Here is an 18,602-nt window from a genome sequence, read left to right as displayed (position 1 = left end):
TTCCCAGGACCGTGAAAATGGAGGGCCAGTATCCCTTTGTCCTGTTTGGAACTTGGCTGTGACTCGGTCATCGTCTGGAAGATGGACCACTGACAGCACCGCTCCGTCTGCAGCTGCCATGTGCCTGAGTGTAAGTCACTGTGGACTTTATTATAATCTCTCCTGGTGTGGTCACACCCAGCATTTACATATTCACATTCATATTATTTGATTATCAATTGCTTTCCTTTCATTTCCCTCATATTACAGGATGAACATAAGACATCTTCTATAAACAGGCAGCCTTGGCTCTAAGAGGTTCAGAGTCCTGCTTGCCAATTTCCCAATGTGTTTACAAACAGGGAGTTACACCACAGACGTGAAACCCGCTCTTAGAGGGGGTGGGAAGGGGTCAGATAATGAGAAACACTTTGAAATGCTCTCAGATGCTCTCCCAGAGAGGATGCCTTTATTAGCCCCAAAGCACTGATTTCTTCTCTGCACGTCAGACACAACCAAGACTGTGAATGAAGGAAAAAGAAAAAAGAAGAAAAACGTGGAGGGGTCCACCTGCCTTCCTAGCAGCTTGTTCCCCCATATAATGAGTTTATCCCAAAGCAAACTAAAATCTGTCCTCAACCTGTCAAGGGCTAAGGCTTAAGGCTTAAAAGAGACCAGGAAGCTGGCAAGGTCAGAAAGGGCCCCATCCTGGTCCAGGGGCAGCTGCCAGGGTTATTAACAAAGCCCAGTCACCATCAGGAGCTGACAGGCGGCAGTGAAGGGTCCCTGGCCTCTAGAAGCCACGGTTTTCAGAACAAACACTGGACACGGTTAAATACCGCTTCTCCCAACAATACCATTCTGCAGACCCCTATTAGCCTACGATAAAGACCAAAGTACACATCAAGAACAGCATCAGTCAGAAGTCATTGGACCAGAGCTGCTTGGGTTAACATCACCTCCTTAATGGTCTCAGGATCCAGCAGCGTGACTGTCCCCTGTCCCCTGCATTTCCTGATGTGCCAATCTAAGCAGTGCCCCCATTGACTGGTAATACTCTGTCTTCCCCTCTCCCCTCATTCCTATGTAGGAGCGAAAGAATTCTGGAATGCACCTGATGAATGACTGTTGGACTTGGGGTGGATGCAGCGGTCAAGGAGAGGCTGGCCTCTCCATGCTTTAGGGCAGGAGCTGAATGTCACAATGCCTAGAGGTCACCACCAGGAGAAGACGGAAAGAGACCTCACAGGACAAATATCTCCAAATAACGGGCTAGCTGACGCCTCCCCTAGAATCTGCCAGGATATCAAGGTGACAGGAAGGGGATGAAGAAAGAGGGAGGGGAGCAGGCGTCTAGGATGACGCACTGCCCATCGTGGGTAACATCGAGGGGCTGGATGGTACAACGTGGCTTTCAGCAGCTCCTGCAGATTCTGCACGGCTGACCAGTCTAGTCTTAGCAATTCCAAGGGAAACCAAGGTTACGGCTACTGAAGAGAGGATCCTTTCTACTCATTTCACTAGTTCACTTTACAAGAAGCAACATTTTCTTGAGGCAAGACTCAGGGAGGGGCTGGATGCAGCAGACGATGAGATCTGACAGGCTGAGGACACCTACGCCCTCGGAAGATTGGGCTCTGGTCCCACGGCCTGGGACCCCGGTGCTGTAGCAGTCTTGCTGCAAGACTCAGTGAGCCAGGGACCAGAGAGGAAGTGAAGGCCAGGGAGGGAGGCAGGGCACATCCCCAGGGGGACCGCACGCAGCCCAGGGACGCACAGCTCTCTGGGAACCCAAGAAACCAGCAGGCACCAATAACCGTGGAGCAGCATACCTTCGGCAGCAGAACTCAGACCACACGAAAAAGCCCAGGAGTACCTTCAGCTAGCCAGCAAGGAAAATTCAGACTAGGAGTAAAGCAGGAGAATGCAAAGGGAACGTGATCAAAACTTGGTCTTTCCTCATTGGCGTGAGGCAGGATTTAGCATCCCTGGGTGAAAAGGACAATGTGCCTGCATTAATTAGCAAGTCCAGATCCATCTTACCTATAGCACAGGAGATGTTTTTCACAAATAATTCTCTTGTTGCTTTCCAGACATCACGTAAAGGCTCCCAGGATGAAGGCACCGTGTCCCCAGTCTCCTCCCTCTCCCCAGCAGGAACAGCGGGAAAGGCTCTGAGCTCAGAATAGCAACCTAGGCATTCGGACGATGACTTAGTAAGGAGTTCCAGAAAAAAACACAGAAAGGGGAGCAGGGAGGCATCATTCAAGAAAATGTCCAGAACTGGAGATACGGGTCTTTCCTAACCTGACACCTAGGTGGGCAGCACAGCAAGAGAGAAAAGACCCACCAAGGGGCTTCACCAGGCAATGTCACACCTCTAAGACAAAGTGGAGACCCCCCAAAAGCTTCCAGAGAAAAGAAAAGCAGGTAATTTAATGAGTGAATCAGAAGAGTATCATGCTTCTCAAGAACAGCTCTGAGAGCGAAAAGGAAACAGAGCAAAGATTGCAAGATGACAGCAGGAAATTATTTTCCTTTTAAATTCTGTTTCGGGCCAAACTACCTCAAGGTGGAGGTAGGAAAAACATGGCATTTTCAGACACGTGAGGGCCCAGCAAGTGAGTAGAGGCTGGGCTCCATGCCAACGTGACGGGGTAAAGCCAGGAAGAGGGGGAGCTGGGCTCCAGGGAACAGATGCTGGAAATCAGCAGGAACGAGGCTCCCAAAAATGAGAGCAAAGTTGACTCAGTCAGACCCCAGACCTGGAGGGCAACGTGTCTGGGGCTGGAGGAAGAGGGACAGCTCCAGAACTGGCACCTCCAAGGAAAAACACCAGTCCTGAGAGTCTGGTCATTTTGAGAGGAGATGCATATTTTCCTTGAAACCGTGGGGGGAGAATGAGCGATTGAAACTTAGACAATTCAACGAACCAACAGGCAAGGAAACTATTAAATTCAGGAAAATCAAAAAGCTCTACAATAAGTATGATGTAATTACAGTTGACTACATGATTCGGCTGAAAATAGCATTTCCATAGCCACAAAAATTGTGAATTCTGGGTACTGATTTAACCACAGCTATGAGTAGTACCCTATTAGATTAACATACCATGCTGGGTCCTGGCACGGGTATGCACACACACCACACGTACACACACACACACACACACACACACACACACACACACACACACACACGACTCATGGACTGAATATCTCTGGAAAGCTACCCAATAAATAGGTCACCTCAGCTCCCCACTGGGAAAGAGCAGGGAGCTGGAATGCAAGAGGTAAGTAACTTTTGCACAGTTAGACTACTTTACCATGTGTAGGCACTTGAAAAAAAAAGTATAAGAATTCCATCAGCTTTTGGTCAAACATCTGAACAGGGGAAGACTCAAGAAACCGCAGATTCTGCCACAGCGTCTAGACAGGAACCACCTGGAGTGAGCCATGGCGGTGGAACAGCAGCTGCAAAAGCCCATCACACCGGGATCCCCTCAGCTGCCGTAGCCCCAGGGCATCCTACAAGGACACACAGGCAGCATCTCTCTGGCCCTCAGACCTATTACAGCTAGGCTGGCCTGCTCAGAAATGGCTCGCAAGGAGTACCGAAGCTCTCAAGCCTTCTTAAAAGACGTATAAAAAAGGACCAATATTGGATGAATGCCCAGAGTAGACAAATTCACAGAGAAAGAATGTGGAATAGAGGCTACCGAGGGCTGGAGGGGAAGGGGAGCGGGGAGTTAGTGTTTCATGGGTATGGAGTTTCAGTTTGAGATGACGAAAGAGCTCTGGATATGGATGGCGGTGACAGTGGCATACAACGTGAATGTACTCAAGGCCACTGACTTGGATATTCAAAAAGGGTTAAAACGGTAAGTTGTATGTTATGTGTATGTTACTACAATTTTAAAAAAAACATGAAAAATGGAAAAAAATCTTTTAAAAGAAATACAAAGACGACCCACTGATAAGCATCCTGTTTTACCCCGCCATTGTTCAAATGGCGCTGACAGGATTCCATGGATCACCTGAGTTCAGGGATCTTGGACAAAACCTGAGCTGAAAGGAAGTCTGAATATAAAGCAAGTCCAAAAGTCTCAGGGATCAATGGCTAAAAATAACTTTTCCAGCTGATGGTTTGGCTAAACAAATTAGGTTCTTACTTTCTAGAGTTTGGCTGATTTCCCATGCACGATTCCATTTTGGGGTCACAGGACAAAGAACGGCCAGCAATGGCATCAGGTAGATGCACAGCCGCCGCACCCCAGCCCGCCTGTGGCAAGGGTCTCAGCGCACAGCGCCTGCGGGGGCCCCGCCAACACAAGCGTCTCAGGCGCCAGGAGCCCGCAGGGACCCAAACTACCTACTTAACATGTTTACCAAGAAAATGTAGGAAGAAAGTAAAATCCTTGGAGCTTTAGCGACTGGGAAGGATGCCATAATTTAAGAGTACTGGGAATACCTAGACTACAAAAAAAACAAACATCAAATACTTTCCCTTCTCCATAAATCACCCAATAACTAAATCTGCAGGGCCTGTCAGTTTACAGGGACATCAATCGGCTTTTGTTTTTGCCTGAGGGTGAGTCTCCCCAAGTCTTCTGATCTCAAGGCTGGTGCCTTCCTGATGAGGGAGTGTTTCCACCTAAGCGAGAGAGCTTTCGACACCCCATACCAGATTTTAGAGCTATGTCCCACAAATTACAAATCTCCTTTAGAGATTTCAGGGGAAGCTCTTGGCGAAGCAGGGTCCTGGGGCTGGATGAGCCGATAACAGGTGTAGATGGGGCGGGATACTGGTTGCAGTGTCAAGGGGGGGCGTTCAGCCTGGTGACCTAAGTCCCACAGTCTAGCAACTGCTTTCAAGTGAGGTACCATCCAGGACTATGCAAGGGGTGGGGTGGGGGGTAAGTAGGGATGGCGGTGTGGATTTCAGTATTCATCACCAAGCTGTCAGTTAAGAATACTCCAGGGCTTCCCTGGTGGCGCAGTGGTTGGGAATCTGCCTGCTGATGCAGGGGACACGGGTTCGTGCCCCGGTCTGGGAAGATCCCACATGCTGCGGAGCGGCTGGGCCCGTGAGCCATGGCCGCTGAGCCTGCGCGTCCGGAGCCTGTGCTCCGCAACGGGAGAGGCCACAACAGTGAGAGGCCCGCGTACCACAAAAAAAAAAAAAAAAAAAAGAATACTCCAACCTACTAGCAGACACTGAATGCTTCCTACACCCATTAATGAAAGATGACTCGACTCTATCAATAATAATAGACATCTAAGTGAAATGTGAACTATCAGCATAGGATAGACCCAGCTCAAGAGGGCATCTGGATTTGAAGTCCCACATCAGTTACTTCTTCCCTTGTGTATGCCACCAGCCTTGGCATTTGGAAAATAATTTTTAACATTTTTCCTTTATAATTTCATTTGCACTCTCTATAAATGAATCTGTTTTACGATAGCAAGTTACAGTGGCATATCACAGGCATTAAAATATTTTGAAGACTTTTAGTAATATAGGTAAATGTTCATCACACAATGATAAGTGCATGAAATAAGACATGCATCTATGTAATAAAATACTAATTTGATTTCAAGCATCTTAAGAGTTCTATATGCTTGGAAAAGTTTTCTCAGGGTTGTGGGCCATAGTTTCCTCCTCTGTACTTGTTTGGTATTTTCCAAGTATTTAATAAAATACATATATAACTATGAAAACAAGATACATATATAACTATTAAAATAACTTAAAAATGCTTTTTTATAACTAGTGAGCAGTTGCCTGTGTTGTGATTTGAAAAAAAAAATCTCTATTCCTTGTGTCCGAAATGATGTCACCAGTGAATGTTAAAGCTTTCCTTAGTGTAGACTACTTATCCCATTCTTTCCTTCCTTTGGAAAGGAAAGCACTTATGATGGCCACTGTGAGATAGAGGGGAAGGAGTAACAGAGATGGAAGTTCCAGTGCTTTAAATCTGCACGCCTCTTAAACTATACCTTCAACCAGGACAGGTTTTGTTTTAGGATCAAAGACCAGAAGCTTGACTAACCCTAATTTTTAGAATGAGGAGTCTGGGAGTTTAAGTGTGGGGTAGGCAGGAGCCAAGGGTCTGCATGATACGAAAGAGGAAACATGAACCAATAGCAGGCTAAGAGAGTTCAATGCAGCATCCACAAATCCTGCCAGGCTTCAGCAACTCACAGCTGCTTCGTAATTTAAAGCACAAGTGCAGGTGCAAACTGTGGCCTCCCCAATCCGGAGACCTGATCATTTCAAAATTCATGTCCATTCTGTCCTTTATTATAATAACACCTTATAGAAAAATGGTTCCATGGTCTAACTTAAAATACTTTGTGTTTTTCTTTATAGTTCCTCTGACCCCTGCCTATATACAGACATCTATCTTTTGCACATTCCCTTAAATAAACGTGGTCCATGCCGGTCCTGTTCGTGGCAACTCCAGTAAAATTGCAGGCTAACGAATTCCTGATAAAATGGCATCCATTGAAAACCTAGAACTAGTGTTTAACTCTTCACTGTTTCTGGGAACCAGAGTGGATTTCCTTAGGCCCCGTGAAGATTTGAGAAGAGAGGATACTGCAGGTGTGCATATCAGGATCCCTGGTTAAGGATGACCAGCTTGCTATCTAGTGATCCTGGGCAAGACACCCGACTCTTAAGGACCTCAGGGGCCTCATATAAAAGACATCAAATTAGGGTCTCCAACATCCTTCTCTCTTGGGAAGAAATTACACAAATATTGATAATCTTGATCAAGTCACTATAATTTACTTCACTGAATCACCCACAGCTACAGTGCTGCCTGTACATTAATAAAGTTGAAGAATATTCTAATGGTGGACTTAGTGCTGTTCCAGATGTTACTCAGTTCAGCTGAGTGTCCAGCCTTTGCAAGAATTCTGATCACTAAATTTGCTTAGTTGGGAGGTCACATAAGATTTTTTTTCTCTTCCAAATGACTTTATGAGAGTTCAGCCGAATACATGTAAAAGTATACATTTTTCTCTGAAGTTCTCAAAATATCACCCAGTCGCCTTCTGAACTCTAAAAACATCAGTTCAGAATAAGACACTGTCTAAGTTTAAAAACTCTCCAGGGCTTCCCTGGTGGCGCGGCGGTTGAGAGTCCGCCTGCCGATGCAGGGGACACGGGTTCGTGCCCTGGTCCGGGAAGATCCCACATGCCGCGGAGCGGCTGGGCCCGTGAGCCGTGGCCGCTGGGCCTGCGCGTCCGGAGCCTGTGCTCTGCAACGGGAGAGGCCACAGAAGTGAGAGGCCCGCGTACCGCAAAAAAAACAACAACAAAAATAAAACTCTCCAAATCTTTTGAATATCTAATGGCCCCTTAGAGCACACCTAGAGCTGCCAGTCAGGCAGTCCAAACCCATCTTCTTGGCAAGAAGACCAGGGAAGATGCAGCGGCTCACCCATGGTCTCATGGGGGCCAGTGGCAGGACCCCCACTTGGGACTCGCAGCCCAGAAAGCAAGGCTGCACTTTCCTCCTAAAAGACCCCGGGTGAGACCAATGTGCCAGCTTTTTGTTTCTATAAGCCTTTAAACCTTATTCGTTATGAAATGGTGATTTTAGTTCTCTCATCAGAAGCTGTGTCTATATAATGGAAAAACATCTGTGTTTTGTAGTTGATGGAGAAAAAAATATAGTCCTGGGCAAGACACCCGAGTCTTGACACTGGTGGAGAATGGCAGCCCGAGAGACCCAGCCAGAGTTTAAATCGACCAATGGGAAATGCGGAGATTGTTTTCTTTTCCTTGATGATGATCAAGATAACTTGGAAAGTGCTAAAAAGGGGGGTCATCTTATGAATGTGTTGACACACTAAACTCTAACTGGAGTCATCAGGTCTATGGTAACTCCGAGGTGGTTTTCTGAAAAGGAAACACACAATGATTCACCAGAAGACATGACACAGTCTGGAAGAGGCCCAAACATCAGGTTGGAGAAAGTGAAAACACAGCAGATCAAAGAGGGCTCCACTCGGAGCAGAGGAATCCCAGAGAAAAGCCTCTTGAGTCAACGCTGCCGGGCTCCGAATTTATTTTGAAACTTTAGTGACCACAGTCCACCTAATTCTAAAACTGTACATGCCAGGAAGTCCTGATGTAAACACAAACAAACAAAACCCCTCCTGGCTAAGAGGAGAGAGTAGAGAATGAAAAGGGACAGTGAGAAGAGAAGCAGCTGTTTCACTGTCTCCAGTATCTGCGGTATGAGGACTCAGTCCTTGGGACGATGGATTATTCCAGATTTATGTCCTGGCTCCTTGTCACTCCCTCCAACTCACTGGGCCTGCCCCTGCCAACACAAAGTGGAATGCTGAGATGGTGAGCCACGTGGCCGAAGATCTGTCTCAAGTCCCCAGACGTCACACTTTTCGCCTCCTTCCTACCCCAACAAGAGGGGAACATCAGTACCAGGATCTGTAGCCGCAGGGGGTGCTGGGAGAGGGAGAAGGGAGAGGAGATAGGGCAAATGAAAGGGGTGGAGGGCTGCCTTGTTTCACAAGTTCCACGCCCACCTGGTGAGTTAGATGTCTCCTCCTGCCAGGTAAGAACACTGTTCTCACTCGCTGGGAGAGCTCTTGAGTCCAGCAGGCCTTGACAGGACTTACAGGCCAGCTGGGAAGAGCATTTGATCACCAAGAGTTCCAGTCGGGCCAAAAGCCAATAGAAAAGAAATCAGCAATACAATCAGCTATTAATCTACACTCTAAATGGAACAGTGGGGTTGCTAACACAGAAAACAGAAGGCTGTTATTTCTTTACAAGCCTTTTGCTTTTGAATGAGCAGAAGCATAGCAACATTTTGAAAGAAAGGAAGAAAGAACACTTACCTGAAGGAAGCGATGATTGCTGTGACTTCATCATCTGGATAAAACTGAGTAATTGCATGATGGGCTCCCAGCAATTCCTTCCCATCTTTCCACCAAGAAATAGCTGCACTGTCCTGGTATATATTAGGTATGTTGATCGAGCAATTAAACTTGACATCTTTGTGTTCAGAAAGTACTATGTGGCCAACCGTGTGATTAAATGCAAGAGGCGGTAGGGAGGTGGACCTGGCAGAGGTCACTCCAGGAAAGGCTGCATTTCCGGTGTGTGGTCTTCCAGGCTGGATGGGTGGAAACATGGAGGTGGGCTGGAACCCACCGGTGTGAGGAAAGGAAAATGGTGTGTGGTCAGTCTGCAGGCTTCTCGGGAAAGACACGGGGAACAGCGGGTTGAGCTTGGTTTCTTCGCTCACCTCAGCGACAGCTGCAAAACAGAAGATGGGATTTTTAGCTTTTTAAATAATGGAGTTTTCCAAGTTGGTCCCCAGCTTAACAGGCCATGATGAGAGAGTAACAGGCATCCTGAATGTCCTCAGAAAGCATGAGCGTAATTTATTCAACACACACGGAGAGTGTGAATATTCTCTTTCACAAATTCATTCATTCGCTTACTTCCTTCTTTCTAAAGAATACGGAAGAAATATAATGCCCCCATCAAAATTTTTTCTTTTTTTAAATTGAGACATAATTGATCTATATATAACATATTTGTTTCAGGTGTACAATGCAGTGAGTCCATACTTGTATATTTTGCCAAATGATCGCTGCAATAAGTCTAGTTAATATCCATCACCACACAGAGTGAGACACTTTTTTCTCTTGTGATGAGAACTTTTAAGATCTACCCTCTTAGCAACTTTCAAATATATGATACAGTACTATTAACTACAGTCAGCGTTAATTCCGTTACATCGCCAGGACTTACCTATTTTATAACTGGAAATTTGTATCTTTGGACCACTTCACCCTTTTTTTTTTGGCCACCGCGCTGTGTGGCATGTGGGATCTTAGCTCCCTAACCAGGGATCGAACCCGTGCACCCCTTGCATTGGAAGCACGGAGTCTTAACCACTGAACTGCCAGGGAAGTCCCTCACCCATTTTTTGAAATTCATGACTCATTCCAAATCCCTCACACCCATCTCACCAGCACGGTAGGCAGGTGATGGCGCCTGAGATCACCTTCCTACTGTCGGCTCAGTCACAAGACTATGCTTGGCCAACAGTCTTGCAAAGGCTGCTACTGGTCACAAAGGGGCGAGTTTACAATTCTTGTGCCTCAGCATGACCCACCCTAAGCATGGGGGGAAAAAAATCAACATGTGCTTATGTCACCAGCTATAGAATGACTTGGAGCTTCCAGCAAAATGCTTGCCTGCAGGAATAGACCTGGAAATATTTTGATTTCATCTGACCTACAAGAATTTCTAAAAATATAGGCTCACATCAGTTGTACTTTTAGTTGTTTTTTTTTTTTTAATTTTTGGCTGTGTTGGGTCTTTGTTGTTGTATGTGGGCTTTTCTCTAGTCATGGCGAGCAGGGGCTACTCTTCATTGCGGTGCGCAGGCCTCTCATTGCGGTGGCCTCTCCCGTTGTGGAGCATGGGCTCTAGGCGCAAGGGCTTCAGTAGTTGTGGCATGTGGGCTCAGTAGTTGTGGCATGCGGGCTCAGCAGTTGTGGCGCACGGGTTCAGTTGCTCTGTGGCATGTGGGATCCTCCCGGACCAGGGCTCGAACCCGTGTCCCCTGCGTTGGCAGGCAGACTCCTAACCACTGCGCCACCAGGGAAGCCCTGTACTTTTAGTTTTAATGGTATTTTTGGAACGTACATTCTATACTAGTTGTAATTTATTCAAATACGTTGACCACGGGTGGTGAGACAGGCAGGGAGGAGAGACACAGGCTGGCATCTTTTGGGTGAGTGACCGGTGGTACACAGAGGCGCCCCATGCCTGCTCAAGGCGTCTCATGCCTCCTGCCGTGCTCAGGACGTCACACCCTCCTGCGCTCCTGAGTGTGCGTGTGCAGGGGGTGCAGACTTAGCAAACAAGAGCAAAAGACACCCAGTTAAACTTGAATTTCAGATAAACAACAAGTAATTTTTAGTATAGGGACTTCCCTGGCGGTCCAGTGGTTAAGACTTTGCCTTCCACTGCAGGGGCTGCAGGTTCGATCCCTGGTCGGGGAGCTAAGATCCCACATGCCTCACGGCCAAAAAACCAAAACATAAAACAGAAGCAATATTGTAACAAATTCAATAAAGACTTGAGAAATGGTCCACATCAAAAAAAAAAAATCTTTAAAAAAATTTTTGAGTATAAAGATTCAGTTCAGTACTTATTGGGTGAATGGAGGTACAAGCAGATTTGGGGTCAAAAGCAGGGATCTGAGAATTTATACCTCTGGCTTCCTCCCTGCAGGTCACTCTGGACCATACTTATCCGTTAATGGAGGGCCGGGGCTCCTGCCAGGGAGTCCTCTCCATCCAGCTCTCCCCCACCAGGTCAACTCTCACAGTTGCCGCATTTGGGAACTGCGTCCGGGGTGAATGCCAGGTTGGAGGACAAGAGGTTTCACTGTAAGAAACCAGGGAGAGCTCATTGCTTGTCCTTGAGGCTGAGGTCTCGGGGGCTCTGGGAGTGCAGGGGTTCTCTGCAGGCTCTGGGGGAGGGCTTTGTGGGTCGGCTGCTGGCTGGCCTTGAGCTCAGTCGTCCAGACAGATTCGTGTGCTGTGATGGGAGTGGTGATTTATTCCAAGGAGTGGAGGGGTCAGGGGGATTCTGCAGAGAGGGGCCCCTGCCTCTCCTGTCATCCCCACGCCAGGCAAACTTTATGTACGGGAATGGTAAGAAGAGGTGAAGCCCATCTTCTCTGATTTGCAGGTCTCTTCCGCAGTAATGGATGCTCCCCATCTTGTCTGATTTGGGGATCCCTCTGCAGTAATGGCTGCTCTGGCTATTTATCTTATGCCTGCACACCCTCCTCAGAACACTCTTTTTCTACAGGCTTCAAAGCACTTACAATTCACCTCTGCCTCTTGGAGGCAAACTCACCTGCAGTCTTTCCTATTTCTTGAGGTGGGGCGTCAGGGGTTTTATCTAAATAACTTTTTATTTGTTGTGTGTTAAATATAAGGCAAAAAAGTAGAGTGGGAGAAGCAAATGATGCTTCCTTTGATTTGTTTAATTTCCTTAAAAACACTGAACATTCCTGGGACTTCCCTGGTGCTCCAGTGGTTAAGACTCTGCCTTCCAATGCAGGGGACACAGGTTCAACCCCTGGCTGGGGAACTAAGATCCCACATGCGGCGGGGCAACTAAGCCTGTGCGCTCTGGAGCCCGTGAGCCACAACTAGAGAGCCCACATGCTGCAACTACTGAGCCCGCACACTCTGGAGCCCACCTGCCACAACTAGAGAGAAGCCCCGCACGCCGCAAGAAGAGCCCGCGCACCGCAATGAAAGTTCCCGCACGCCGCAACTAAGACCCGGTGCAGCCAAATAAATAAATATTTTTTTAAAAAATTGAGCATTTCTAATTATAAAGGTAACACGAGTCTGTTGTAAAAGATTCCAATATTTATGGGAGCACAGAAAGTAGAAAATGGAAACCTGTTTTGTAATCCCAACCGCGCAAGATAACCAGTGGTTATAGTTTGGGATACAAGCTTTAGTTTACTATGAGCTGCTCATTGAACGAACTAACGGCAAAGCCACCCAGTCAGGTGACATCACTGAAACTGGGGAGCAGCCAAACCCTGTAATGGTTTGGTTTTAAATGGTTTTAATGGTTTTAAACCCTGGATGGTTTAAAAGATCACCGATCTCCACCATTTCATTTGCCAGAAGCTGGTAGCATGATTTAATTGCCAACAGATATTTATACAATAGCACCTCCAGGTCTAAGATTTGCTGTGACTGTCTAATGGGATACGGAAAGGCACCTGCCCCAGGAGAGGGGCGGCAGAGCATCCCAGGAGTTGAAGGGGGGAGGGGACACAGCTAACTGTGTGCTCGTGGGAGGCTTCCCCTGATCTCCCCACCACCACCCTGTCTAGTTAAACCTCCCAGGGTCAGGTGCTGGGACCCTCCCCTTTGTAACATCTGCAATTACTCATTCAACTCTTTCTCCCCTGCCGGGCTGACTGAAAGCCCCCCACACTGCAGTCGGTTCCTCGGAGGTGCTCAAAATAGATTTGTTGAATGAATAGGTAAGGGCATGAATTAAAGGAGGGGTAGGGGAGGAGTGACTGGGTTTCAAGGGGCAGAGGTGGTGGAAAACTGGAGTGAAAGGAAGAGGCCCTAATGGTTTGGGAACACCAGTTTAGCTGCAGGGTGGTGCTTCTGTGCTAGGAGAAAAAGGAGAGATACAGTGAAATTAGGCTGAACGTGGAGAGCCCCTGAATCCCCACTGAGGGAATACGGATTCCTGGAAGGTTTCTGAGCACCGGAGGGAGAAGATCAGAGCCGCGCTTGACTGGGCCGTGGACATCTGCCTGAGAGGGGAGGAAGAGGAGCAGGAAGGAGGAGACCAGGACGTAGGAAACACGGCAGGAAGGTATCGGAGCCCTAACTACGGAAGTAGCAGGAAGGATGCAGGAAAGAGAAGAGGGGCTGATCCCAAAAGCGAACTCGAGTATCGCCACCACGTCAAAAAGAAAGGTCAGTTTCAGATGCAAACCACCGCATACAGAACGGATAACCCACAGGGTCCTACTGTGTAGCACAGGGAACTATATTCAGTATCTTGTGATGACCATAATGGAAAAGAATATGAAAAGGAATGTATATATAGGCATAACTGAATCATTTTGGTGTACAACATTAGTTAACACAACACTGTAAATCAGCTACACTTCAATAATTAAAAAATATATATATATATAAAAAAAAAGATACATCAGTTTGACACCAAATGTTTAGGAAGGGCCTAACACAGGGCAGTTCTCAGGAGTGGATACCGGGCAGCTTTATCCTGGCCATTGCTTGGATCGTGTGGCCCCCATAGGGAAAATGGGGATGTAATAATGGTGTCCCACAGGTCTGCCTCACAGGAATAAAGGAGTCATTACTATGTTTGGCTCATAGTAAGTGCTCAGTAAACGTTAGCCATTATTACTTCCATTACCTTCTCTTTGTATCAGTAAAACCTGCCATGGCCCAGTACTTGAGAACTGCTGATCTACAGGGGTTGACGCTGAGGGCTGAACAACCACGCATGCTCGGTGAGGCTCTCACCGCACAGCTTTGGCAAGGAGTGGGGCCGGGCTGGGGTGCTGCCACCCTCATAGTCTCCAGTGTAAACGGTGCTTTACCGTACGTGCTGTGCAGTGCATAACCTCGCCAGCCGTATATGGGGGCGTTGACTGAAGACGGATAATGCGGGAAAAGGCAAGATGAAAACCATTCCAAGGTTTTGGACCCCAAAGTCAGGGCAATGATCAAATAGAAATTACATTGTAAGCTGCTAATCTTTCCGTGTTCTGACTACTTCAGTTGTATAATCTCCCTCCCCCTGTTTTTCCTCACAGAAGTGGAAGACTTTAAAATTATCTTGTTGGCGGGGGGGAGGTAGTGACGGTAGGAGGATGCGATCAGCCCCAAAATTTTTTAAACTTTTACTTTTTATTAACGTGTTCTTGTTAATTCATTTTCAAGATGACAAAAGCAAACGTGGTGGGCCTGCTGGATGGTCCTCATTGTGGAGACAACGTTTTTAGCCAGAGTCAGAGGGGTATTCAAAGCCCACAGCCAGAGACTTAATGAGAATTTGGTCCTCTCTCCATGGCACACGTGGAAAAGCAGGCTGCCACTGGAATTCACGAGAAATCTCCCCCTTCCCTTCCTCACTCCCATCTTCTTTCACGGGTATCTTCTCATGTGGACGGGACAGCAGCTAAAGTGGGAAGTTTGGCCTCACAAGCAAAAGGAGCCGAACCACTTGGGTAAACGGCCTCCCACTCAGGTCCAAGAGTAGCTGTCCACCTGTTCCCAGCGGTTCACTGGCCCACCCCAGGGGGCCACAGCCATCCAGTCCTGGGGTTGGTGGTGGAGCGCCCCTGCTGTGTGCCCCTGTGTTTCCAATGACCACCCAGGCCTTGACCAGATTCCAAGGCCAGCTTCATAAAGACAAGGATTGTGTTACCACCATCTTCCTCCAGTGCTCAGCACGGGGACAGGCCCATGGGATACGATTAGCAAATGTTTCTTCAGCCAGCAAATAAAGTGATTAGCCCTATGGTCCACTGTTTGAGGTTCGCTTTGTTTTACTGAACAAATTTGCCCTCAGCTTCCTTGAGGGCTGGAGGCGGTAATCCTCTGAACCCAGCCTGATGTCTGGCACGGAGCTGATATGCAGCGAACACCTACAGAATAAATGGGTGTGACGTGGGCAGGGACACTGCTGTGGCTCGGAGTGGGACTGCAGTGGGACCGTAGCCAGGCCTCTGCAGCAGCGTCTCCTCCCCCAACCACCTGCAGCTGCGGTGGGGGCAGATACTGGGGACCACAGCCTCTTAGACTCAAAACTGGTCAATGAGGGGATGCTAGGGAAGGAGCTATTTTCTGAACTAAAAACAGAGCTGCCATACGATCCCACTCCTGGGCATGTATCTGGAGAAAAGTCTAATTCAAAAAGATACATGCGCCCCTATGTTCACAGCAGTGCTGTCCACAACAGCCAAGACATGGAAGCAACCTAAGTGTCCATCGACAGAGGAATGGGTAAAGAAGATGTGGTACATAGATACAGTGGAATATTACTCAGCCATAAAAAAGAACAAAATAATGCCATTTGCAGCAACATGGATGGACCTGGAGATTATCGTACTAAGCGAAGCAGGTCAGCGAAAGATAAGTATATGATATCACTTATATGTGGAATCTAAAATATGACACAAATGAACATATCTACAAAATAGAAACAGACTCAAGGACATAGAGAACAGACTTGTGGTTGCCACGGGACAGGCGGGGGAGGAAGGATTGGGAGGGAGTTTGGGACTAGTAGATGCAAACTATTATATATAGAATGGATAAACAGCAAGGTCCAACGGTAGCGCCTAGGGATCTATATTCAATATCCTGTGATAAACCATAATGGAAAAGAATATGAAAAATGTATATATATGTGTGTATAACTGAGTCACTTTGCCGTACAGCAGAAAGTAACACAACATTGTAAATCAACTATACGTCAATAACATAAATTTTTAAAAGTAAGCTATTTTCCGTGTGATCAAGTAGCGTATCCCACCCTTAAATCCATGAATATTTGCTGAGTGCTCGCTGAGCGTGCATGATGGCAGGCGGGTTGGTGGGCAGTGACGCTTGGGGGTTGGCCAGCAACTCTGTGGTTAGAGAGCCAAGGCCCACCCAGTCCCTGGATGCCTGACCCATGACCTCAGGTGTCACGCTCTGACCCCCTGCGAGGATAGGAGTAGCCGGCGGGGTGAGAGAAGACGATCAGATGATCAGGGCGTCCACAGACACCAGCTGCTGACCAGCTGCTGCTGTGACAGGCCTGCATCTGAACCCGGCCTGTTGACCACACGAAGGAGGAATTTCTGGGCCTTGTGGGATTGAGTGCTGGGACTAATGAGTAAGGTCTGTCTTAGACAATGCATAGAGGAGAAGGGCAACACTGCAGCAACATAACTGCCACCCATGAATGAGAGGAAAAAGCTTACTTCAAGTCTGTGAAGTAACCCCCTTCAGCTTGCACCCCACTTTTTGACTTGAGCATTTGACTTCTTCTTGGTAGAAGTGCTTTGCAAAAGAAGTTTCGCCAGCAGACTGCAACCCCCCACACACACACCAGTCCTTTCTGTTAAGTGGGCATTGATGCAACCAGAAAAGAGAGCTCTAAGGAATCTCTCCAGGGCGGGTCTTCACTACTCTTTCCCAGCATGAGCTCCTTTAGATTTTTATTGAAGCTTCAGGATCACAGCCCAGGTGGATAAAGGAAGCAGTGGCTGCTGAAATCGCAGGTCCCGGGGTAGTAGGTGCAGTGGCAACCTTATGCCGCCTCCCTGACCCTGGAGTCCCTCCAAGCGGCAAGAGGAGGGTTGGGCAGGGTGGCAGCTGAGCGGGAGGGAGAGTGCAGGCTGGTGTTATGTGCCATCAGCCTGCTTTACTACCCCGAAGACCTGGGAAGGGACCAGAAGCACCTTGGCCGGATGGGTCAAATAACAGCAGGGCTGGGCTTCCCTGGTGGCGCAGTGGTGGAGAGTCTGCCTGCCCATGCACGGGACACGGGTTCGTGCCCCGGTCCGGGAAGATCCCACATGCCGCAGAGCGGCTGGGCCCGTGAGCCGTGGCCGCTGAGCCTGCGCGTCCGGAGCCTGTGCTCTGCAACGGGAGAGGCCACAGCAGTGAGAGGCCCGCGTACAGCCCCCCCACCCCCCCCAAAAAAAAACAGAAAAAAACAACAGCAGGGCTGAAGTGCCAGCCAGTGGGACCCACACCCGGGCTCTTGCTACTCCTTCTCAGACAACAGAACAGTTGGGGACATGAGCCAAGCTCTCTGAAGTTCAGCCTCAAAATCCAGAGACCCAGAGGAGGCTGCAAGAGAGAGGACTTATCCTTGAACTCCTAGGGGTTCTTTGCTCCCCACCGCGGAGCAGGAGGTTGCACTTTGGCCCAGGCACTAAGGGTTCCTCAGCCTCGCTGCCCTCTGTGGGATCTGCTATCATGCAGGCCCCAGCGGTTGGGAGGAGAAAGGCCCCATTGTGGGGTGGGTTTGCAGTTTACAGAAAAAGCTTTTTGGCATCTGGAATCCTGTTTGCGTCTACTCCCTGTCCCTCTCTCCCTTGTCACACCCTGTGTCGGACCGCCCCCACCCCCCCAGGAGAAAGGGCTGTTATGCGGACCGGAGCCACCCCATTCCATGTGTGCCCCCCAGGCCGATGTTTGAATCGTGTCCGTGGGCGCTTTGCTGTCACTTGGTTAAAAACTCCTCCTCTCACCCTGAAGATGGCTGAGGCCAAACCCAGAACAAGCAGAAACTGTCTACTTAGAACCATTTCGCTTTATGCAAACGCAAAGGATTCTCAGTTGATAAAGCACAGCAACACTGAATGAGAGGACATTTTTTAAAAACCCTTCAACCTGAAATCACCTGACCTGATTGTCCCCAAATTGTAAATGGTAAAAATTAACTTGAGTGCACGGCACTCTGGCACTTGGAGAGAATTAAAAAGAAGGGCCAATCATGGGATAAATGCACCTAGTGCAGGAAAAGTGCAGGCAGAAACGGAGAGCTGACCTGACGGAAGGGGCCCCAGCAGGGGCTTTAGGGAAAGAAGGGGGAGTAATTGGTGGGTTGCTTGTGCCTGGAGGCGCCACAGGCTCAGCAGAAAAAAGCAGAGGTGACAGTGAACCACTGAGATGCCTGCACAGGGTAAAAAGTGGGGTTGGTATAAAACATGGTGCTGGCGAGTCAGATTTTCTACACAGGCTCCAGTGGGCTGGCACCGGGTTGCCAGATAAAAAACGGGATGCCCCAGTTACACTTGGATTTCAGATAAACAATGCCTATGTGGGTTATACTTAGTTAAGTAAATGCAACTTAGTATCCTTTAGCACAAACCAGCTGCAGCCAGAGCCCAGGGAGTTCATCGTCGCCCTCCCCCTAGGCTGGCCTCCTGGGGCATAGAGCAGGATGAGGAAGGGGTGTAGAGGGGCCAACAGGGACCCCAACACACCAAGCAAGCTACCCAAGCTGTCTGTGCCCTCACCTGCAGGATGTGCGGG

The 18,602-nt window shown here is 48.3% G+C and overlaps 1 protein-coding gene across 1 annotated transcript in view; it reads right to left on the bottom strand.

Moving 5' to 3' along the window:
- Nucleotides 1-18,602, bottom strand: part of MERTK (MER proto-oncogene, tyrosine kinase) — a 112,405-nt gene that overhangs the window by 78,999 nt on the left and 14,804 nt on the right. The window contains exon 2 of the mRNA XM_059079086.2: nt 8,856-9,276. Within this exon, the coding sequence (XP_058935069.1) occupies nt 8,856-9,276 (421 nt within the window). The remainder of the gene's footprint in view (nt 1-8,855; nt 9,277-18,602) is intronic.

Source organism: Kogia breviceps, chromosome 11, assembly GCF_026419965.1.
Source record: "Kogia breviceps isolate mKogBre1 chromosome 11, mKogBre1 haplotype 1, whole genome shotgun sequence".
NCBI lineage: Eukaryota > Metazoa > Chordata > Mammalia > Artiodactyla > Physeteridae > Kogia > Kogia breviceps.
The sequence above is the reverse complement of the archived record's forward strand: the minus strand, read 5'-3'. Positions and strand labels throughout refer to the sequence as shown.